The 23,987-nt window shown below is 38.4% G+C and overlaps 3 protein-coding genes across 4 annotated transcripts in view; 2 read left to right on the top strand and 1 right to left on the bottom strand.

Annotated features, from left to right (window-relative positions):
- Positions 1-10,345, top strand: part of LOC134220012 (transcription initiation factor TFIID subunit 6) — a 33,386-nt gene extending 23,041 nt beyond the window's left edge. Inside the window, exon 4 of the mRNA XM_062698940.1 lies at positions 9,975-10,345. Coding sequence (XP_062554924.1) covers positions 9,975-10,219 — 245 coding nt within the window. The 3' untranslated portion in view covers positions 10,220-10,345. The remainder of the gene's footprint in view (positions 1-9,974) is intronic.
- Positions 10,199-23,987, top strand: part of LOC134220011 (MICAL-like protein 1) — an 89,434-nt gene continuing 75,645 nt past the window's right edge. Inside the window, exon 1 of the mRNA XM_062698935.1 lies at positions 10,199-10,220. The gene's annotated coding sequence lies outside the window, so the exon portion shown is untranslated. The remainder of the gene's footprint in view (positions 10,221-23,987) is intronic.
- LOC134226145 (protein-lysine N-methyltransferase EEF2KMT) lies at positions 12,154-14,197 on the bottom strand. Of its 2 annotated transcripts, none has more exons than XM_062706726.1 (4): positions 14,063-14,197; positions 13,520-13,713; positions 12,634-13,450; positions 12,154-12,579 (listed from the first exon to the last, which is right to left on the bottom strand). In XM_062706726.1, the coding sequence occupies exons 2-4, from the start codon at positions 13,622-13,624 to the stop codon at positions 12,461-12,463; spliced, it is 1,041 nt and encodes a 346-aa protein (XP_062562710.1). In that variant the 5' UTR covers positions 13,625-13,713; positions 14,063-14,197; the 3' UTR covers positions 12,154-12,460. The 2 variants fall into 2 exon arrangements, with proteins under 2 accessions (XP_062562710.1, XP_062562709.1); XM_062706725.1 differs by having other exon boundaries at positions 13,520-13,766; positions 14,063-14,174.

The following is a 23,987-nucleotide window of genomic DNA, read 5'->3' as shown; positions in this document are numbered from 1 at the left end:
TTGGATACAGGAACATTTTGAGAAGCGGTATTGAAATTCATTGCAAAATCAAGGTACTTGCCTGGAATTCGGCGCTCCCGTCCACTGCGCCTTACCGACTCTTGCAGGTATTCTTGTTGTGGAGGGAGCGCAGGTGATGATGATGCTATTTCGGACGTACAACCGTTGTCTACCTGAATTTCTTCTGACTCAACAAAGCTTTCATTATGTCTAGCCACATCGTCAGTCTCCAGACTAGAGGGAAATTCTTCATCAGCGTTGCAAATTTCGGGCAAAATATCAATAACAGGATCTGCTTCTTGTAATTGCAACACCGGCTCAATCGGATCTAACCACTCTTGCTCAGTCTGCTCATTCAGGAACACTACATCTCTACTGAAGAAAACTTTCTTTGTTCGTGTATTATAGATTCGAAAACCCTTCGTTCCTGCTGCATAACCAACGAATATTCCAGCCTCTGATTTGGAATCCCATTTCTTCCTTCGTTGTTTTGGAACATGTACCATGACTTTAGTCCCAAACACATGCAGCTCTAATCAATCCGGTATCTTCTTGGTAAATTTTTCTTCTGGTGTAACTGTAAGCCCTTTAGTTGGCGATCTGTTGATAAGGAAGGTTGCCGTTCCTACTGCTTCAGCCCAAAAAGTTTTATCCAGACCAGCGTCAAATAATAGACATCGTGCCCTTTCAACAATAGAGCGATTCATACGTTCTGCTAATCCATTTTGCTCGGGATTGTAAGCTACGCTTGTTTCATGATGAATGCCACACTTCCGGAGATACTCTTGCATTTTCCGGTTGACGTATTCTGTACCATTATCAGTCCTCAATCGCTTCTCACGATGACCAGTCTGTGTTTCCACAAAAGCTTGAAAATCTTTGAAACAATCCAACTTCTAGTTTCGTGCGCAAAAACTATACAAAGCATTTCCTGCTGCAGTGCTATAAACGTAAGAAAATATTTGCTGCCAGTCAACGAAATATGCTCCATTGGACCAAACAGATCCGAATATATCAGATCCAACACTTCACTCGCTCGGGTTCCCTTGTATCGAAATGGTTGTCGTTGATGTTTTCCTTGCCCATGTTTGGTGCAAGTTCCTTCTTGTCAAATTGAACTCCAACGACCATCCCACGAAGTCGCTTTAGGCTTTGCACATTTAGGGCCGATGCCCACGTAGCGGTTTTTCAACGCCACGTGCACGCATCGTTAAAATAACGCTGATGTGCATCGGCGTGGTTACGCTGCGTTGCCGCTTTTTCCCGGTGCACACCTGCGTCTTTTTGACGCCACGTGCACTCTGCGTTGAAATGACGCTACGTGGGCATCGAGCCTTAGGTGTCCCATTTTCTTGTGCCACAACGCCATATCATTCGTGGATTGCATCACGCACGAAACATATTTACTTTTCTGACGAAGCTTGTACAGACCTTCTTGCTGGTCTCCAATCGCAATCAATTTACCTTTCGGATTAAACACTTTGCACCATTCCTTAGTGAAGACAACTTGATGGCCGAATCCACAAATCTTGTGAACTGATAGTAGATTCATAGCAAGTTCAGGAATACAGAGCACGTCTGATACCTTGATTGTACTGGAGTTAGCTCCAACATCAGCGTCTAGTTCTAAATCACCTTTTGCAATTACGGACGTCTTCTTGTAGTTGGCAACTAATACACTATCACTTATACTTCGAGAATTTTTCAGATCTTCATGATTACGACACATGTGTGATGAGGAACCAGAATCGAAAATCCAATCAGACTTCATAGGGTTCCCTCCATTTTGCGCCGCAAATGCTGAATGCTTGTCTGTTTTCTTCTCTTGCTTCTGAGATTCTTTTGATCTACATCCTTCTTGCATTCGGACGCATAATGACCCATCTGTCTGCATCGGTAACATTTCACCTTTGATTTATCCGGCTTAGAATTCACAGTTTTCTTCTTCCTCTGACCATAAAATGCTCTCTCCGTATCAAAACCTGATGCTTCATCTGGCCATTTCACATTTTGGAGTATTTTTGCTTTGACCATATCTGCGGTTAACTTGCATCCAGAAGCTTCAAGACCTATTATCATGGGATCATACGTCTTCGGTAAACCCATTAACAAGATACTGGACATCCAGCGATCATTGACTTCAAAACCAACTGCAGTCAACTTGTGCCGGGTGGACATCAAGACATTAACATATTCTTCAACAGATGCACACTCCACCAGTTTTACTCCGGTTAACTGACGAAGTAATCCAAATTCACGAATATAGCCACTGTCTTGAAAGGCCGCTTTCAAACTATCCCATGCTTCCTTCGCGGTCGTCGCGTGCTGCACCAGGCTATAGTTTACAGGATCAATGCTTAAAAAAATTGTCGCAAGAGCGCGTTCCGACAGTTCCTCCGGTGGATCGTTTACGGCAGGGCTGCCCAACGTACGGCCCGCGGATCCATTTTTTGTGACCCGCGGCGTGTAAGAAAAATTAACTCAGATTCTACCCGTCAGCTTTCCTAGCTGGCTCGGGAAACTATTTTTTATTATTCATTATTAAATACGTAAGTTTTAAATCAAATCTCGAAACGAAAAATTATATTATATCTAATTTGAAATGATTGCATAGAGCGATCTCAAGACACAAAAGATTGATGTAGAACATCGCTTTTTGAATAAAGGAAGATCTATTAATTATGAAACATCTGAAATTTTTGTATGGATCGTCACATTTAGGCCACTTTCTTCTAAGCGTTACGTAATATGTGGACGCTTCCTAAAGATTGGCACGAGTAGTTTACGTTTACGTTGAAAAAAAGGAAGGCCGGTTTGCTTAACTTGCTCAGAAAGTATTGCTTTATTCAACGAATAAAATCTGAATCCAAGCATTCTATGAAATATGATACATATTTGGCTCAGGTAGAGAACAAAAGTTGGTAGAGCTTCAAAGGTAGAGTGCTCAGTCAATTTAAATCTCCATTAATTGATTCAAAAAATGATACAGTGAATACAGAAAATGTCAGAAAATGCAGTACGGGCCAATTTTGCTGTCGGTAATATTTTGGCAAAACGGGTGAAACCTTTCCAGGACGAAGAGCTTGTTAAGGAAAGCATTTCGATTGTTGTTTAGGTACATCGTGTTAGGACACACTCCTAGGTTCCTCCAAATAGCCTCCTTCAGTAGCACTAGTTTGCGCGGAACACGTTGAAGAGTACACGTTCTCACAAACAAACGATGAAAATACTGACGTAAAAACGTGGCAAAGGTGGCTGTCTTCATAAGAGGAATTGATGGTCATCTTCGAATGACAGAGAAATTGGCAGCTTTGATCCCTATACTGCCAAGCATAGTTGTCCCATGTCGTTTTTTTTACGATGCCATTCCCTCTATGCTGGCGGCGTCGCATTTTTTCAGATAAGTTATTTCTATGCTTGGGACGGTAATATACAGGGAGCAACTAACTGGCAAAGGTAAAGAGCTGGCTGGTAAAGTATCGAAATTCCCATTTTTCAACACCTTTTACCGATGTGAATAATTTACCTGAAATGTTTCAAATGGATCCCTAATGCAACGATGAAAAAATAAATAAACACGAACGGTTGTTTAAAAGCATTAAAATCGTGTTTCGTTTTTAAGTGAATAAAAAAACACTGATAATTTTGAAAATATTCAAAAAGCTATGTACCGAATATGTTCTGGCCCGCCAGCAAGTGTGAATTCTAAAAATTGGCCCGTGGCTTGAAAAGGTTGGGCAATCCTGGTTTACGGTAATGGCTTTCCAGCTCCCTTATCGAATGAGCACCATCTTAATAGCAAAGGCCCATGAGCTATAGTTCTCTTGACCACGTAATCGCTCTGCCAATGGTGACATACCGCCTCCACTTGCTGGTGATAACTTCGGGAACATTTCTCTCGATGTTTGAGCTGTACCGTGTTGAAGGTTTTCTACTTCTTCTATTACTACACCTGCTTCAATAGTTTGAATCAAATTTGGCTCGTCTGTGCCAGTCGTACGTATAGGCGATCGCAACAGAGACATTCGTTTTCAAATTTTCACTTTGTTTGATCGTTGCCAAGGCGCGTAAACTGGGCTCATAACCTATTAGCAACAGGTCTGTTAGCAACGAGTGAACAACGAATAATGTTTTTTGAGCAAATAATAATTCATAGGTTACTATAGGTTTCTAACAGATCTACTAATACCTCCACTATTGGTACCGTTACCCTAATTGATTTACAGAAGTTTTGTTTAAAAAAACGAAATAGCAATGTCACAATGCAAATTTGCGCAGAAATTAAGGAAAATCTCTACGCAAATTTGCCTTGTGATCAATAATTACAACAAAGTTGCATAATTTACTACTTCAGAATAAATTGCGGTTGCTGTCGATTTTTTATTATTTGCAAGCTATCCAATCTGTCCTGAACATTCATTGTAGGTATCAATGCATCTTGTGCCAAATTGGGGTGCCATTTGGGGTCATATATTTTGACGATCCTGGCAGGTTATGTTTTGGATCCTGACGCTGATTACGAAATGTGAGTTGAATTCAAGTGGTTAATGTGCTAAAATATTTTATGGTTTAAAAAATCACAAGGCAAAGTGACTTGCATTGCTACAACGCGTGTCTGAAAGACCGCTGAATAATTATTTATAGTTTGAAAAATAATAAAGCACGGCTGGAAGACCGCTGATAATTAATTGTGGTTTGGAAAACCACATGGCGTGTCTGGAAGACCGCTGAAAAATGGTTTGTGGTTTGAAATACCACAAGGCGCGTCTGGGAGACTGCCGAAAAAAGTGTTGATGATCAAGAAAATCCCAAGGTGAGTTCTAGAAGCATTGATGTTGGTTAAAATAAATTTAGTTTGAAACTTATACACTTCAGTGTATATGAGACTACCAATTAAGCTAGTTCTAAGGAAAACTGAGAGATATGAAAAAATATCGTATGCTTCAAAGATGTTTGGAAGGCAAAATATATTATCTTGAAGTTTATTTTGAAACTCACTGACTTAGTAGTTATAGAGGAATTACCCGTTGGATCGGGTATCCGAAATTCATGAAGTTAAAAAACATTGCCAGCATTCACAAAGCTATTGGTTTGGAGTTATTGGCTTAGATCAATATCATAACACAAAGTTTCAAAAAATTATCTTCTTTTTACTTCCACTAGTTTCCACTTCCAAACTAGTGGAAGTAAAAGAAAGATATTTTTTTAAACCGTGTAACATTTTCCCCTAAGACGCTCGAAAATAATTATTAATAACCCAAAGCATTATTTAACAAAAGTCTCCCCTGGGAAAACAAATTTCAAAACCAAAAAAAAATTACAAAACATACAAAAACATGCGAAATGATCGAAAAAATGTGTTATAAATCTACATACGTCCGATTCTGTTTTTACACGGATTTTTTTTACAAGGCCGTGTAAAAAATAACCCATACAATTTTTTTGCAAAGTTGTTCCATTTTGCATGATTTGTCGAGAAATCATAAAACTTTTTTACACGGATTTTCAAATTTTGAACTGAAAACTTTTTTTACACGGAACGAATCCCCCGTGTAAAAAAAAGAATCGGGTGTACATAAAAATTAATTTCTGTCTGAACCTTATAGACTCGGAAACTACTGAACCGATCGGCGTAAAAGTTTGTATGCAGAGGTTTTTGGGACCAAGGATGGTTCTTAAGATGGTTCGAGACCCCTCCCTCATTTGGAAAGATGGGGTCCCATACAAATGAAACAGCAATTACTTCATAACTCGAGAACTAATTTGAGAATAAATCAAAATTAGGCGAAACGAAGTTTGTCGGGTCTGCTAGTGTACACATAAATGGCAGTGCGTGATCTTTCTTGTTTCGGACAGCAGAACGATCGCGCAGTCGGCCGAATTATTGTGTTCTGCATTACGCGGCCGGTAATAAATTTAATCAGTTCAGTGCGTGATCTCTCTTGGAAAGAGTGCAAGTTTGTTCGTGTTTTGTGTTGGACGCAGTACGGTTGCGCGGTTTTCAAAATGTCTGATTCTGCTGAGGGGGCGTGTAAATTGGATAGTGAAACAATCCGATCAATGCAGATTTGTTCGTGCTTTGTATTAGACGTAGAACGATCGAAGATCGCGTCCAGACGTGTTTTTTTAATAAGCAGAACGATCGGCCGGTCATCGAAATTTTGTTCCGCTTTGTGCGGTAAGCAGAACGATCGGCCGGTAACCGAAATTTTGTTCTGCTTCGTGCGTGTGTGTAAACTAATTAGAAAGTGAAAGTTTAAATCGCGTCTAGACATGTTTTCTTTAGTAAGCAGAACGATCGGCCGGTCATCAAAGTTTTGTTCTGCTTTGTGCGGTAAGCAAAACGATCAACCGATCACCGAAATTTTGTTCTGCTTTGTGCGGCCTTTAAATTTTTTTTCGTTTTCATCGATCAAACTACACGCTATACACGGCATACCGTTTACCAAAACGATCCCTGCCACACTCCCTACCCCATATATCCAACATCCCAGTGATTTCTCGTGGAAGTGAAGATGACTCGTCGGCTTCTATCAATGCGAGTATCACGTCAACAATTTCCCACCTATTCCCTAATTGACCTGCATTCGGACACGGCCGGCGCTGGTATTGCTTATTTTTGGGTCACCAGTTCTTACACATTGAAGATGATGTTAGTCCCAAACTTCATCTGTTGGTTCTCTGTGTAATTACAGCTGACCTGGCAATAACGGAGTAGCAACCGTGGGCGGTCAATCATGCTCATGCTCATGCTCTGCTAGTGTACACATAAATGTAATTCGTCAATTTCTTTAAACTTTTGCCATTAAAAAGGTGTGGATTTTTATTAGTTCCAAAAATGGAGTAAGGTCATAGTGCAAAGTAGAGGTACCTATCTGATTCGGTTCATAGCACAAAACCATCGTGTTATTATAGCAAACAGAAAACAGTTGTCAGAATTACAACATCTGATTTCTGACAAGAGATACGCCCATAATCGCACGTTGCCCACAACCGACCCAATTCCCTACTAATTCGTCTTATGACAAGTGTATAAAAGTAGTTTCCTTGCTCTCTCTGTATTACTCAAATAAAAAAAATATACCGTAAAACTTCAAACTTTCTAGTGTTTCTTTTTTCTATTTGTATACAGCGATTATTCGCTTATTGAGGCACAACTTCACCCCGACTTGCGAACGCCAGAGACTTTGTTATTTATAAACAACATCTCTCGTCAATTGGGGCGTTTTGATAACCGTCAATGCTGATTATTTTATGAATTTCGCGCCGAAACTGAAAATGGCAAAACTTTTTAATTGGGTTTTGTCTCAATTAACAAACCTTTTAATAAAAAAAAAGAGCCAATTAAAAAAAGCCCAATTAGCTAGCAAATGTTTAGTGTATATACTGCCGCTAACAGTAAGTCGAGCATATATGTATGTGGACGCCATATACAGATGTGCTCGACTTGCGGTTAGCGGCAGTATAGGTCTTAGCTAGTGGTAAAATTCGCGACCACAAAGCAAAATCACGCTGAAGGTTGCTGGGTTCGATTCCCGGTCCGATTTAGGAACTTTCGGTCAGAACAATTTTTCGATTTCCCTGGGCATAAGAGTACCACCGCGTAGCCTCTTGATCAGGGCCGGATTTAGCTGGAAGGGGCGGCCCGGGGACAACAGTTTGTGGGGGCCCCAAAATGTACAAAAAATGTTGGTTTTGGTACATAAGATTTGTGGTGGCCCGGGGCCACGCCCTCGTAACGGAGGACAGATTTCGATCAGATTTGCACCTTCGGAAAACAGATTGACAAGCTGATCACGATACGATACTTTCGAACGAATGCGATTCGTTTGTACCGTTTCTCCATTTGATTTTGCTGGCGTAAACGAGAATGCGCGTCAACATTCGATCGAAAGCGCGTTCGTATGGAAACAAGAATATGGGTGAATAAAACAAGTGAAATGCTTCCTAAATTAACATTCCGCAAAGTTATTTAAGAAGAGGTTTTGGAAATTGGAATTTAAAACACAATAGTGGCTAACTAGGAAATTTGCTCCGTCGAATGAAACCAGTTGCACTCTAATCTGTCAAGTACTTCTAGGTACCGTCAACTGGGGGGAAGATGATCATTGAGGTGAAGATGATCATTTGATTTGTCAGTCAAAAGTGCCAATTTTTTTATGAAACGGTAGTCAACAATATTCTCCGTTCAAGTAATGTTACCGCTAGGTAGAAATCCGAGTTTTTCGATTATAATCATGAAAATGTATTTTGTGGAAGAAAGAGAGAGATAGTCATAAATGACGCTATTTTCGTTTCAAATATTGACTTCGTAGACTTCTTTACGTAGTAAATTCAACATTCATACAAATAACCTAGTGTATTTTGACTACTAGGTCATAATTATTTTAGTAGAGCTGTCTTGATCAACTTCACCCCAAACCAGATTACTCAAAAATGTGTGATAATTTAATTTATTTTAATAAATGCGAATGCATTTCAGAAAACTAAAGTTGTTGATTATTGCAACGTATAGCAGTACATGTTTTGAAAATAGGGTAAAGTGCCCAATAGTGGACCCCCAACCAATAGTGGACCCTCCAGACATTTTTTCATTAATACAACACAATGGAAACATTTGGCTATGAAATTCCATCGGGAGAACCTACCTTACAGTCCTATGATTTGATTACATGCATTGAAAATGCTATGGAAAATAAAATTAGTTGATTTTTTACAGTTCCAAAAAAAATAAACACGAGAGTGTCCATTATAGGAATATTTTGGGGGGTCCATAATAGGGATGAAGAACGTCCCGAAACGAAACATGAAAATCAAATGAAGTGTCGACTATAGGGAAGCAATTTCCTATTATGGACCCCCAGGGGGTCTACTATAGGGCAAGTTTAGTTCAACTTTACAATGTTAATTTCAAAGAATAACGTCGAGTATTTGAGTGTTTTATGTATGTATCGTGAAGAGGAGATGCAGAGCTTGATATTAGATACCACGCAAAATTAATATTTTGAAAATTTCCACTCCTTATGCCAGGAAGAGCAAAATTTCGCTACTAGGGGGTCCACTATTGGGCATTTTACCCTATTTGTTTCGATTTAAAATGTAAACACACATTGTTATTGCATGTTTTGTCTTAAAAATGATCATCTTCCCCCCAGTTGACGGTATTGAGATTCTCACGTCCGAATGTGTGAGTGGCGATAAAAGGAAAACAAACACTCCTAGATGGTGCTACTCAGCAAAGTTTGGGTAAAAATGAGTATATTTCCATATATTTTTTGACTCCTTCGCAACCATTGTGATGACTCGATCAATTTTGAGGTTATGAGCAGAAGGAAAACAAACATGTATTTACACATGTCGAATTGCACATCAGTGTGCGAGCGTTAAACGTCACTCATCTCTATATGAAACGCGTTTAACAAAACAAATCAAGACAAAATTTTCAAAACGACTTATCTGCTTTTGTAAACAAAGATTCAAACGACGATTTGACGAATCTGATAGCTCTCCCACGCAAACCAACACCACCAATAGGTAGATGAAGGCTTCCGCTACCTGTTGATGGTGTTAGTTTGCGTGGGAGAGCTATCAGATTCGCCAAATCGCCGTTTGAATCTTTGTTTACAAAAGCAGATAAGTCGTTTTGAAAATTTTGTCTTGAAATATTTATGGGCTACACACATACACACATTTAGATTGAAATTATAGCCTTCTGGTACAACTTTGTTGTACGAGAAAGGCAAAAAATATCAAAATTTGGGTCTGAATTTTCGAAATCTCTCAACGATGCTGGTCATGATGTCTCAGGGTACGATATATGTAACATCTCCCACAAATTAACTTTCCGCAAAAAAAACGCACTAATATCCGAAGCATGCAAGTAATTCCCCAAGCAACCAGTGCTATCATGTACCAAAGAAATAATTTCAATGTAACGTTTCTTTTTTCTTCCTTGAACAAAAATCGACCCAAAGATGATTTTGTAGGTATAATACAACAGAGTCAACGTTCCGCTAGCACCAGCGGCGCTGCTCAAACAGGATTAATCAAAATCGAACCACAGTCACCGCAAAAACTGGTACTCATCAATCAATCATCCGGACAGCAGGGACCGGCAGCCAACGTGATCACCAAGCCGCTATTTGTTGGTGCTAGCAGTTCCGGAAACGGAGGTTCACATCTGCCTCCAGAGCTAGATGACCTTTCCCATTTGGCGTGAGGTAAGTAAATTTTTAATTGTGTTGGATGTGTTAAGACCAAGTGTTAAGAAGCGATAAGTTAAGGTGATCTTCGTCAAGCATATTCTTAAAATAGAATAAAGATTGTATCTGAGCTTTTCGAAAAAGTGAAGAAAGCAAGTGAATTTATCCGAAATCCATCGAATAATCCAATATACGGAAATTTCAAGCCATTCGATTGCTCTTCTGTACATAATCAATTTAAATCTTTTCTAAAGTTCAAACTAAATTTATACTTGAAGAAGGCTTGCTTTCTTTCGGTTATGGTACCAAGCAGTTATTTTAAATTGTTCAATCTTTCTTCTATAGATATTTATCGTCAATGTTTAATGTTTGTATGCATGTGTGTTTGTTTCTGAACCTCTTGACAAAAGATATTTTAGTTACTAGATAAAGATTGTCGCTGCGGTTCCCTTTGTTCTGCTGTCCGAAACATGTGTGGTACATACCTGTCAAATCGTATGGATTTTCCTTCTTTGACATTTAGCTCCCCTATCCTCGCCAGCAAAAGATGTTTCGGACAGCGACGACAGCGACAATCTTTATCTAGTAACTAAAATATCTTTTCTCTTGACCGACTTCAACCAAATGTGGAACAGATATTCTATAACCTAAGGATACCATTATAGAAAGGGTGATAGGCTCATTAGGAAAAAAAGGAGAATCTTAATGGGGGGAGGGATACTGGGTGGCATACTGGATAACGAACAATTCAGTGTAAATTCTGAACGCATGGGTTGATTTTGGATCAGATATTCTGTGTGAAGAAGAGGGTTGATGAATCGAAACAAAAAGTATATTGGTATCAAAAGGTAATATCGATATGTGAGAATTGTCGGGCCGATGAGTGAGAGTATATACTCATGTAGAACTGCGGGGTCTCCGGAGATGGCGAGTTCGATTCTCGGTCCGGTCTAGGATGTTTTCGGGTTGGAAACTTTCTCGAAACCCTGGGCATAGTGTGTCCGTTGTACTTGCTACACAAGATACATACTCATGCAATGGCGGGCATAGAAAAGCTTTCAATTAATAACTGAGGAAATGCTAATAGAATACTAAGTTGAAAAGCAGGCCAAGTTCCAGTGGAATGTAGAGCCATTGAAGATGAAGAAGAAGATGTAGAGCCATAGAGGAAGAAGATAACTGCCGTGAACCGCAGTGGTATGCGATTGCTTTTCTTCTTCTTCTTCGTCTTCTTCTTCTTATTATTATCTATATCCCCCACTGGGACTATGCCGCCTCCTAGTGCTTAGTCTTCACTAATCACTTCCACAGTGGAGGTTTCTCAGCCAAGTTACAATTTTGCATTCGTATCATGAGGCTAACACGATGATACTTTTATGCCCAGGGAAGTCGAGACCGAAAATTGCCTAGACCGGCACCGGGAATCGAATCCAGTCACCCTCAGCATGGTCTTGCTTTGTAGCCGCGCATCTTACTGCACGGCTCAGGAGGGCCCCACAATGCTTTTACAATGTAACGAACTGACTTGATATTTTTCACATAATTTCGGAACAAAGTTTATGATTTTATGATCCTTGATGATAAGTGAATCTGAAACGTTTGGTGAACTTGAAATCGATAAAAATGCAAATGGGACTGATATGCGATTCACGACAGTATAGGTACATCGTGACTGTTAGGATATTTTGGACAGAATTTATCTTCACCCAGTGGCTCTAATCACTAAAGGTAAAAAAATATTACGAATTGCTGAAAACAAATAGTTCTTTGAACTATCGTTTGTCCTCTTTAAATAAGTGATAAAATATGAATACCAAATCAAGATGATCGCGTTTATTATGAAAGATGCAACAGTATGATTCACAAAGGATTTACAGAATCCTAATCTGGTAATTTTCTGTGGAACATATTTAGAAGCTCGGATAATTTTCATTCAAAGTACAAATTATTATTCAAATTTAAATACTTATTTTATTTTTGTTGATTTTATTTGTCTTTTATTTGCATCTTGCGTATGAAATAATTTGTACCGTTCATCTAAACACAGCGTGGAAAGTGTAAACTATTTCTAATATTGTAAGGGAGGAGAACGTCGCTAGGTAGCCTAAGGCCCAAAGCTGTAAAAGTTAAAAACTTCAATAGTAAACATGCATGGACATTGTTTGGAAGGAACCTGATCAAAATTTTATATATAGTAGGACGATTTTAGGAAAGCTGAACATTGGTTAAAGTTGTACACTTTTCCTTAGTGGGTTGTGTTACTGAAAGCTCCAATCTCTAGTGATGGAGAATATTCTGATCTTGGAAGCGGTACCATCCCATTGAAAATGCTTCGGAGAGCACACCGCCTCCTCATTTATTCGAAACTTGGCAGTTACTGAAAGAGAACACCAGATTAAATTTGAATGTGATAAGTTGATTTCGGCCTTACCTAGCATTTCCAGAAAGTCGTTCAGCGTGTCTTGGTTGCGTTCTGTACAGGACAGAACGAATTTGCACTTATTGTTTGTGAGTGCAAATACGTAGTTAATAGCGGTGAGTAGAGGTTGAAATAGCGCTTGGTCATATACGATATCCGCTCCGACGAGGACATCTGGTTCGATCAATTGATTTATGTTGGATGCGTTAATATAACTCCAGTCAAGGTCCATCACAGCGACTATCGAATCTCCATTATCGACCAAACAATTAATAAGTGGGTTATCAGTTTCGACCTTTGTGCCCTTGGGAAAGTTCAGTTCAACGTTTTGCTTCAACGTACTTACTACTGAGCTATGACAATCGGATAAAACTATCATCGAGGGTTCACAGTATTTTGCCATAAATATTCCGGATAATCCTACACCTGAGCCGAGTTCCAGTATATTTTTGCCGTGGAAGTCTTCTAGATTATTTGTAATAAACTCACACAATGCTTTTGAAGCTTGCCAACTACACAATCCCGTTGTTCCCTCCGATATAAGTGCGGATGATTCCTTCAAGGTAATCACTCCGTTCCCAGGTAACTCGTAATGTTTGTAACTGAATCCAGCTTGGTCCTCCATCCCTGATTGACTTAATAAACCACAGTATCTTTCGTAAAGCTGATCGTGCTGTTCTACGTTCATCTTATTCAGATGGTGTATGATGTGCTTCAGAAATGCTACCTGATATCCTGTTCTTAAAGGATATTGAACTACTAGAGAATTATTCACTGTTTCATTCAATAATACTTCCTGTTCTTCCCAGCAGATATCGTCCAAAAGGCCCTAGGAAAGAAAAAAAAGATGTTAGTGACTGGATGCATCCTTGCTACTTTCGAAAGGACTTCTACTCACGTGCCAATCTATTTGATTAATAGGCGTTCCGCACAAAAAGTTCTTTCTAACTAGTGCCAGGGCATCCTCAAAGCGCATGGTTTTATTTTTACACTTCTGAAACATTGCTGCTGGCGCGCTGCAGCACTAAATGCGATTCGGCTTGTTGGCGGTGACCGCGACAATAGACGCCTCTTGAAAATCTGCCACGAAAGCTGGATTGCACAAAATGATAAGTGAACTGATCTTGATATGAATACATTTCCAACTGAAAAGCAGAAACTTGTCTGAGAATAATTTTTCGTTGCGGAATGACTTCGGCGTAATTTCCACAGTCTCCTCGCGTATCGCTAAATGTCGAACTGCGGTTCCACAAGAATTTTTGGCCTTAATTAATTATCGAATGAAAAGGCAAGTTTATTTTTAATTCGTATTATTACAAGTGTTTTCATTTGTACGTGGCTACTTTTTTCCCTCTTTCAAGTATTATTGTATACTAATTGAATTCTCGCGCAGAAGCGTGGTATTTACGATGTCAAAATATTTTGCTTGCGAATGATATACCGAGTTTGTTTCGCCTTTATCCTCCGTTGCTGGTCCGTGTTCTTGCTCGTCTATCTGCTTCTCTACTTCCTACTGTCTTGTATCTATATACAGTTCTATTTGACAGTATCTTTTCGATCTATTCCAACGATTCCAACATAGCTCATGTTTTAATTCACCACATGATGGAAGAAACAGATGTTTTTGGTAGGGTGACTAGGGTATATTCTAAAAGGTTTTAATTTTTACAATAAATTTGCTATTTTTTTATTATGATATTACTAGCAGGCCCGACAAGCTTTGCTTCGCCTAAAATTGATTTATTCTCCGATTAGTTCTTGAGTTATGAAGAAATGTATCCCTAGCAGCACACATGTTCCACATTTGTTACAGCAACTTATATGTGATCGAATTCAGTCACAATCAAGTTGCTGCAACCGTTTTTGTCTGACTTGTGCTGCTCGGGTATGCTTCATTTGTATAGAGCCCCCTTTCCAGAAGAGGGACGGCTTTTCTACCACCACAGAAACATACTTTTCCTTCCAAATCCTCCACATGCCAAATTGGTTTCATTCGCTTAATTAATTTCTTAATTAATTAATTTAAATAAGTTATGCAGAAATTGGTATTTCATTTGTATGGGAGCCCCCCTTTCCAAAGGAGGGGTCTCGAACCATCTTAAAAACCTTCTCCGGCCCCAAAAACCTCTGCATACAAATTTTCACGCCAATCGGTTAGTAGTTTCCGAGTATATAAGGTTCAGACAGACAGATATTCATTTTTATGTATATACTAGCAGAACCGACGAACTTCGTTTCGCCTTAAATTGATTTTCTGATTTGTTCTCAAGTTATGCAGAAATTTCTGTCTTATTTGTATGGGAGCCTCCCTTTCCAAAAGGGGGAGGGGTCTCGAACCATCTTAAGAACCTTCTCCGGTCCCAAAAACCTCTGCATACAAATTTTCACGCCCACGGTTCAGTAGTTTCGAAGTCGAAGAATTTCAGACAGACAGAAATTCATTTTTATATAGGGGGAATGACGGCTTTGGCAGGTTTTGTTCTGTTATTGTCAGGGGTTTTTTTTATGACTGATTATGCTCAAATTTGGCCTAAACATTCTTTGCATATCAAAGAATATTGTGGCCAAATTTCATAAAATACGGTCGACAAAAACCCCCTGCCAATAATAGAACAAAACCTGCCAATGCCGTCTTTTCCCCTAGATAGATTGTACCTAGTTAACTTTCTTAGTACAAAAATCATTGAAACAACCTATAAACCATTAATCTTTTAGCTGGAACGCATTCATTTTTATAAATGTTTCGCTCGAAAGCGCCCTTTTTATTTCTTATCTACCCTGTAGGTTGTTTCACATTATTTTTTTTGAAGTTTTGTATCTATCCGTTCTAAACTAATTTCATTGAAAAATGTTAGTGGGGAAAACGGTCCAAAATTCCCCCTTATGGTTTTTGATGTTTTAATCCCTATAAACCGACATATCGTATTATTTCGACGTGCAGGCACAAAATTTACAAAACTAGCTTCATTTACAATTGCTAGATTTTTGCTTTTCTCGTATACAAAGTATACGTAAAGGCATAGGATCACTCCAAAATCGAACTTTTGATAGAAGGCTCGGAGACCCATAGTGTTATATACCAATCGACTCAGCTCGACGGATTGAGGTGATGTTTGTATGTGTGTATGTATAAATGTGTGTGTGTACAAAAATGTGAGACACACTTTTTGGTACTTAGCATTATTCGATTTGCTCGCAACAAGTTGCAGTCGACGCGGATTGCGGTCTAGTTGTTTCCTATTATCGGTCATTGCGTTCCAAAGTTATTGAAAAAAACATTCTTTTTCTGCCAAGGGTCCCCCCTTGGGAGAAAAAATTTAAAAACGATCAAAGATTGCAGCAATGCATTCAAATGACCGCAAATGCATATGAATTGATGGAAAAAGTAAAATCTTTCCCGCTAAAGTGCTATTTCGACCTCTCTTATGTGTTTTTCTTATTTTTTTTAATGCGCGAGAAAGGCACCACCAACGCTAGGTGGATTGATCTGGTTTTGTAACTTTATAACGCATTTGAAATTTGTTTAAAAATGGGCCTGGGTAAAACCAAAATGGCACACTTGCAAGAGAAATAAAAGTGAACGCATGGTTATTTGTAAAACTCATTTGATTGACCGAAAAGCAGTCTTCTCAAATGAACATCAAAACGAACATTTTACCTCCGTAGTTTTTGTATATAAAAAACCCAGATTAATCCAGAGTTCAGTGCGAGATTTCTCTTGTTTCGGACAGCAGAACGATCTCGCTATCGGCCGAAATGTTGTGTTCTGCATTGCGCGGACGGTAATAAAGTTAATCATTTCAGTGCGTGATTTCTCGTGTTTCAGATTCTCCAGTAATCGTCGTCGAAATGGTCGTCGAAATTAAGTTTTGCTTTGTGCAGAAAGCAAAATGATCGGCTGGTCACCGAAATTTTGTTCTGCTTTGTGCGAGTGAATAGCAGAACTATCGCGCGATCGGCCAAAATATTGTGTTCTGCATTGCGCGGCCGGTAATAAGAGTACCGTCGTGCGGGGCTTCTTTTGAAAAATCAGGGACAACTTTGGACATTTTAAAACAAGAATTATAACGAAAATTACTATAAAATTGTCATTATCACCAATCGGGTGTCTTGTTGATAGTTGGACGGCAACTTTCTGTTACAGATTTGATATTTTTTCCGTTTAGTTTTTTCAAAAAAATAAAAATCCAAAGTAGCCCCGGAATCAAAAGAAGCCCCGCACGACGGTAGCCATCGAACAATTAAGTGTAGTGCGTGTTTTAGTCGACGGGAAAGAAATAAAATATCTATCTTGTGTTCGGTGGCTCATGCGCATGTCGCGCCCGGTCGAAAAAAGCGCGTTCTTCAATAGTTTGCTGTAGCCATCGAGCAAGTGAGAACACTTTTTTTTTTACCGGGATCTCAGCAAAATGTTGAACTTTTACCGAGATTCGCACAGCCGTGCCCCAGCAAACATGTTTTTTGTCGAGATTTCTGTCAAAGTTGCTGAAAACCAGCAAAAAAATTGCCGAAACCCCGCTAACAAACCTTATTTCTGACGGGATATCAGTTTTTTATTTGCTGAGTGTGTAGAGTGCTGCGCTTCCGTGCGGTCGTCCAAAACGCGAATCTCCTCATTTTTCATATGCCACCGGGCGTTCATGTTTTAACTTTTAACTCGAACTAGTGTTATTTCCCATCCCGTAGATCGTATCGCTTACCAAAGTGAATCCAGATAAATTAACTAAAAGTGAATCCAGATAAATTAACTTAATTTGTAACTAAAACGATATCCTATCCCAAGACAATCGTGGAGATGCAGAGGTATACTCGGTCTCTAGTAGCAACGAGAGTCGGACTAACAATCCTTCCTATATGACCGCAAAGACGTGGCCGGCGCCGTTATTGACTTTAAATATTTGAGCTCCCGAAACGTGTACATTGAGAAAGGGTAGCTAATCCCAAGCCCCATTCATTGTGTTCTCTGTACAATTTCGCAAGTTCAGTCAATCACGGAGTAGCAACTACGAATTGTGCGGTCATAATGCTCATGCTCATGCTCATGCTCATAAAAAAAACCCAGATTAATCCACCTAGCTAGTGTTGCCTTTCTCGCATTTAGTTAAGACGCCAACCTTATATGGAGCTTATATGGTTCGATGTACCATTTTCTTCATAACTTTTAAACGCAACGACCAATCGTTTTCAAATTCAATAGTGATCAACAAGAGTTTGTCCCCTGTCGAATAAAGCTTGTTGCGAGAAAATCGGTTAAGGATTACTATACGAAAAGTTGGCTAATGTTTTTTTTAGCATTTATGCACACACATACACAGGTGTATGACGTTCCGATATTTCCGATATATCGGAATATCGATATTTTTGTTTCGATATTCGATATTTTTGTATCGATATTTTGCTTTCAATATATCGGTCACATCGATATTTTTGCTTTCGATATCGATATATTGAATCAGAACAAAATAACACAAAAATAACAGTTGCATTGTATTTTCAGAAAGAAAATACCTCAAAATGGATCCGTAATGCAATATTTTTAATAATTCAGAGGACTTTTCTCGGTAGCGCGGATGGTGTGAGGTGTCACATATAGTTTTGCAACTAGACACTTTGCATTGACGACGCGTTGCGCAACATCTGTCATGCCGCTAATCCTTGAAATATTTTGAAAATTCAATTGTATATTTGACGTGTTCCTATGATAAATTATATGAATTAGCTATAGAAATTATGGAGAATGTGGAATTTGTGAAAAAGGGAATTTATAAGAATTGGAAAACATGAAAATTTCATTCAAAATATTGCCTCGTAAGCAGCAGTTGAGTCCACAAGAGAATAAAAAAGTTTCTCATTTATCATCTCTGTATACATTTGCTGTATGTAGCATAACGTGAGAGATTTTTTTTCGCAAGCTGTCATGATAAAGAACTGATTCGGAAGGCTATACCTCATGATGAATTTAAAAAAAGCTCCAAACCCGGGAAACACTGTTTCTGATGATGCGTTTCAACTCGTTCTATACAACTATGTGGCCCCCAACACAAAATGAACGAGAACAAAGCGACCATCATCACTTCTCTGTAGGGACTGCCTATCCGATTCTTGTATACAAGTTTGATTAATTTCTTTTCATGGCTTGTTATTATTCGAAGCAATTTTTGGCTTTCTATTATCGTTGTTCGTTATCTATTGATAGCGATTTCTGCAAACCCTAGGAGCTAATTAGAGTTTTCTTAAAAAATACGGATTTTCTGATGAAAGTTTCGAATTTTTTTTATGGATTTTTATGTGTAAATTTTGAAGAATGCCCGTGAAATTTTAAGAAAATTTCCTGATTAAATTCTGAAGAGAGAATTTTCTGTTGCCAAGTATACAAAATTTTTTCAGTGGAATTTCTGCAAATTTCTCGAAACTTCAGTTGATTTTTTTCGAGCGAACGGAAAATAGTGAGGTCAGTATCATGCCGAAAACGCCGCCGCTACCGGTTAAAACTACGACAAAAGCCGCCGCCGATGATTGTTAGACTAACACACTCTAGAAGCAGATTGGGTTAAGTAATAGAAAAAAGTCATTTCTAATAATTATTGTAAAGAGGTAATACGGTAATACAAATATATTCTTTCTCAATTTCATTTTCAAAATATTTTCTTAATCGTGAAGCGAATATTTCCAGCACTGGTTTTGACGAAATTTAATTTTTGTAGCCAGATGAATTTGCAGACGAATTTTGTAAGGAATTTCCAAGAGAATTCCCGAAGAAAAAAACGGGAACAATTTTCCGGGAGAGTTCTTGGAGGAATTTCCGGAAGAATTCCCGTGGCGTGAGCATCAAGGGTTTCCACGTGAGTTTCTGATGAAATTCAATGAGAATTTCCGGAAAGACCTCGAAGTAATTAATGGAGAGATCTTGATGGAATTCCTGGAGTAACTCCAGAAAGAATGCCCGGAGGAGTTTACATGGGAATTTCTGGGGATATGGAAATTTTGAAGAGAATTCCTAATTCCTAATTGCTGAAGAAATTACCGAGAAAATAATGGAATATAGAGGGTATATTTGGAACGATTAACGGAGAAATATTTGGCCATAATTTAAGATGGATGTTCGGAGGAATTTCGTAAAAATCTGGAGAAATTCCAAGAGAAACTTCCGAAGGAATTCCTGCTGGAACATCCAGATAAATTCCGGAAAACTTGTAATAAATTGATTCACGCTGGCTCACGCCACCGCCGCTCACCACCACGCCACTGTAACTGGCTGAAAATGATCTATCACGCCTCAACGCCGATAAAATTTCAATCGGCGCACAGGTCTAGATAGAATATCAAGTTAAATCATGTATGGAATTTTCGACCAAACTACCAAGGTATCCCAGGAAGAACTCTTGGGAGAAACTACTGTTCCAAGATAAACTTCTTCGGAAATCCCAGTAAGACGTCTCAGAGCCAGAGGACATTTTCGACCAAAAATTCTCCTCATTTAGTAACGCTGCTAATTTGTTTCTCAAGAAAAAATTGTTACCGACAAGTGGTAACTTAACTTAATTAAACAGTAAAATATCTTCCCGAAAATTCACTTGAATCACCATTCCCATGATGTAATTGATTTTCTCCTTGGGGAAATATTTTCTGGTCTATCAGGTGAACTAATGCATGGGGAAGGGTTCTAGAACTGGAACTAATTTGCTTGATAGATAAAATAATTCATAAACACAATAATTGTTCAATTAAGTGGATAGCTAATCTGCTTTGTAAGCAAATCATACCCATAAAATTTCAATTATTGCTGATAACACTCTTAAGCAGATGACATACTCACGCGAGTGCATATGCGAACGTGTCCAATATAAAAGAATTCCTCTTGCTGATATTCTGCTTTATGAGGGCTTGGACGCGCTCCGCATCGTTCAGCTGTTTCAGATGTTTCTTCAATTGTTTAAAATGATAGTATAATATGTGTTACGCAAGACTGGCAAACATTTATGACACGCTGCTTTTCCAAAGTTTTACTACTAAATTTGTTAGAGGCTCACGATGGTGTTTAAATCAGTTGTGGAATTATTACGTAACATATGAAGGACCCCCGCATGTGCCATGATCAAAGCATATTCAAATTTTTACTAAAATCGTACAGAAAACTGAACTAAAAAAATTTTTTTTTTGTACGTACTATCGAGGTAAAATGTACGTACAATCGAGGGTACGTACTATCGAGGGTACGCACTATCGAGGGTACGTACTATCGAGGTATGCCTGTAATGCCAATAAGGAGAAGAAGAAGAAGAAGGTTGATATCAAAGATCATACACCTCATTTTCTTTTAAAATGATATCAATTGACTTTATTCGTAATCTGTCCAGGCTATAGGGTAAGGGAGGTATTTTGGACCACCAGTATGACGGCTCATATTTTGGACCACTGAGTGCAAATTCCTCTTGGTGGTCCAAAATAAGAGCCGTCGAACTGGTGGTCCAAAATACATCCTTCACCCTAACCAAGGAATGTAGAAAATGCAACAAAACTGGACAACATGACTGTTTTCCGCGCATCTAGTGATGTGACCGGTTTTTAACGGTGTTTCGCTTAAGAATTTATTGGTTGTCAATATTTAGACATAAGTTTGATGAGTTAGGACGATTGCGGTGCCCCAGAATTTCGGAAAATTAGTCGGTGAGTGATAATGGTTGATGCGCAGCGAGGAAGGTGTATCGATCAAGTAGACGCTACGTAGACTGAGAGGCTGGCGATGTGTAGCTATGGATCGAATACAATGCACAGTGGCTAACATCGTGTTCTGAGCGCGTTTAATTAATAGTATCTTTATTATGCAATTTAGGGTAATGGTATCTTCGAGACATTTTATCAGTAAGTTTATGTGCTTCTTTGGAGGTATTCAGTTTACTGATCAATCCCCCTAAAAGTGGGATGATAATTTTTTTTTCCTCTTCACAACATTTAGGTTTGATTCTTCATAAAAGTTGTAGCAAAAGTTCTCCTGAAAAACTTGAACCAAGACATCAAGTTTGTAATTCCGTTACTTTTGCAGATTTTTTACTTTTCATGCAGACAACCCCTTAAAATGTGTTTTTTCATCATATGTTTTTCACTTTAATTACTACATTTTGTGCATGTCCTTCAAAGTTTTGGATAATATTAAGATACGCCGTTTGGTGCCTATTGTGACTTAAAACTTTAAAAATTCAAAAGTTATAACAGTTTTATTGGATTTTTTTTAGTCATATTTGACAACGGGCAAATTGTGGCAGTCAATCTCATACGCATAACAAAGTACTAGTAATGAACTTTAAATTAATACCTGAACTGTAGAGTTGTAAGCGTCCATCGACAATAAATGAAGTAATCACACTAATAAATGACCTAGATCCTAACTAAAGCCCCGGCTATGATGGAATTTCCGCAAAACTCTTGAAAAGTAATTCAATTGGTTTCGCAAAAATAATATCGTAAATATTCAACTTGATTGTAAGTAACAGGTATTACCCAGACTGCCTAAAAATTGCCAAAGTGACGCCCGTTCATAAAGCGGGTGGCACCACTATGTCAAGTAATTAACGCCAAATATCTTCATTGTCGGTTTTCACCAAAATACTGGAAAATGCGATCTAAAGGTATTATTGGAATATTTCTCAAATAATTTACTGTCTTTAAACTTTACAAAAACAAAATATCTTGTATTCCATTCATCAAAGAAGAAAATAGACAATTGTGATGATCCAAAGATAGGACAATATATAATACAAAAAGTTAATAAATTTAAATATCTTGGCGTTTTTTTCGATTCCACGCTAACATGGGGTAGACATATAGATTATGTTGAAAATAAAGTAGCTGTCCTGTGTGGAGCAATGAGAAGAGTTAGTGAGTTCGTCAGCAGAAAGGCTTTGCTTAGTTTTTATTACGGATGTATTCATTCATTATTCCAATACGTTATTGCTGCATGGGGAAATGCTTGTAAGTCCAGAATAAGGAAGCTACAAGTTATGCAAAATAGGTGCCTAAAAAATATATACAAACTACCATATCTACACCCTACTTTGGATCTTTACTCCGATAGGCTTCACGGTATACTTCGAATTCGCGGTTTAGCTGAATTCCAAATTTGTACAATTGTTAATGACATTCTACATAATGCTGATATGCATCATAACATCAGTTTACCTTCAAATAATAACGTAAGACAATTTAGACTGGCCCAGCTTAGTATGGGGTGAAAGAAATGTTGTCGAATTCCACGGGATTGTGTATTTTGGTGAGAAAATCAATCTCTCAAAATTTCAGCTCAATCGCTTACTGCATAAGCTGGCGCATTTGATTTGAAGTTTGTATGGAGATTTCAGCCGCAATATATGGGAAAATGCGCCTTCGTCACTCATTCGATCTGGAAATTGGCTCTGATTGCTCGATTGAGCTCAGAATTGCCAAAACGGCAGTTGGTATGCTACAGAACAATTTCACAGAACATTGTATGATGATTAAATGAACTTTTATTTACTTTTCGGCTGATTTATTTGGAGCTTAATTGTGTATTTTTGGATTTATTGATCGAATCGTATCAGCCAAAACCTATATAAAAGTTCATTTAATCATCATACAATGTTCTGTGAAATCGTTCTGTAGCATACCAACTGCCGTTTTTGCAATTCTGAGGTCAATCGAGCAATCAGAACCAATTTCCAGATCGAATGAGTGACAGAGGTGTATTTTCCTATACATTTTGGCTCAAATCCCCATACAAACATCAAATCAAATGCGCCAGCTTATGCAACAAGCGATTGAGCTGAATTTTTCAGAGATTGATTTTCTCACCCAAAGACACAATCCTGGGGGGTGCCCCGTGGAATTAGACAACTTTTTGTTTCCTGGGCCAGTCTAGTAAGACATACTAGGCAAGCTAATCATCTAGCGCGTCTTAGAGCAAACACGATACTTGGTCAAAAACGTATATCACTAAAAGGTCCTCAAGTTTATAACCTACTACCGAATGGTCTACGAAACATTGAAAACAGATTATCTTTCAAAACTTCGCTTAAGCTACATTTCAAGGATAAGATACATGAATTCATTTAAATTTGTTTTGTTTTTTTTTCAATCGCGTAATGCATCATTTATATTTAAATATTTCTAAAAGTTTTCACAAAATTTATTGAGTTCTTTACAGCTGTTGCCAGATTATAATTTGTACTTGTGAGTGTGTGTTTTGTTGTATTGATTTTCTAGGAGTCCCTTAAAAGGAGAATTTATCTCCACTGGGTCTCGAGAAATTATACTTTCAAATAACATTATAACTGTCCTCACACTAAAACCTTTTACTATATTTTTTTTAAGGAGTCCACTGCCAGGGGGCTCCA

Source organism: Armigeres subalbatus, chromosome 3, assembly GCF_024139115.2.
Source record: "Armigeres subalbatus isolate Guangzhou_Male chromosome 3, GZ_Asu_2, whole genome shotgun sequence".
In the NCBI taxonomy this organism is placed as follows: domain Eukaryota; kingdom Metazoa; phylum Arthropoda; class Insecta; order Diptera; family Culicidae; genus Armigeres; species Armigeres subalbatus.
This window is presented reverse-complemented; position numbering and strand designations above follow the sequence as displayed.

What these genes read in the sequence shown, in the direction of transcription:
- LOC134226145 (XM_062706726.1), bottom strand. Translation starts at nt 13,624, where the DNA reads ATGTTTCAGAAGTGTAAAAATAAAACCATGCGCTTTGAGGATGCCCTG. An exon ending in TTAATCAAATAGATTGGCAC is followed by an intron (nt 13,451 to 13,519) that starts GTGAGTAGAAGT and finishes TTTCTTTCCTAG; the next exon opens with GGCCTTTTGGACGATATCTG. An exon ending in CGACTTTCTGGAAATGCTAG is followed by an intron (nt 12,580 to 12,633) that starts GTAAGGCCGAAA and finishes GTTCTCTTTCAG; the next exon opens with TAACTGCCAAGTTTCGAATA.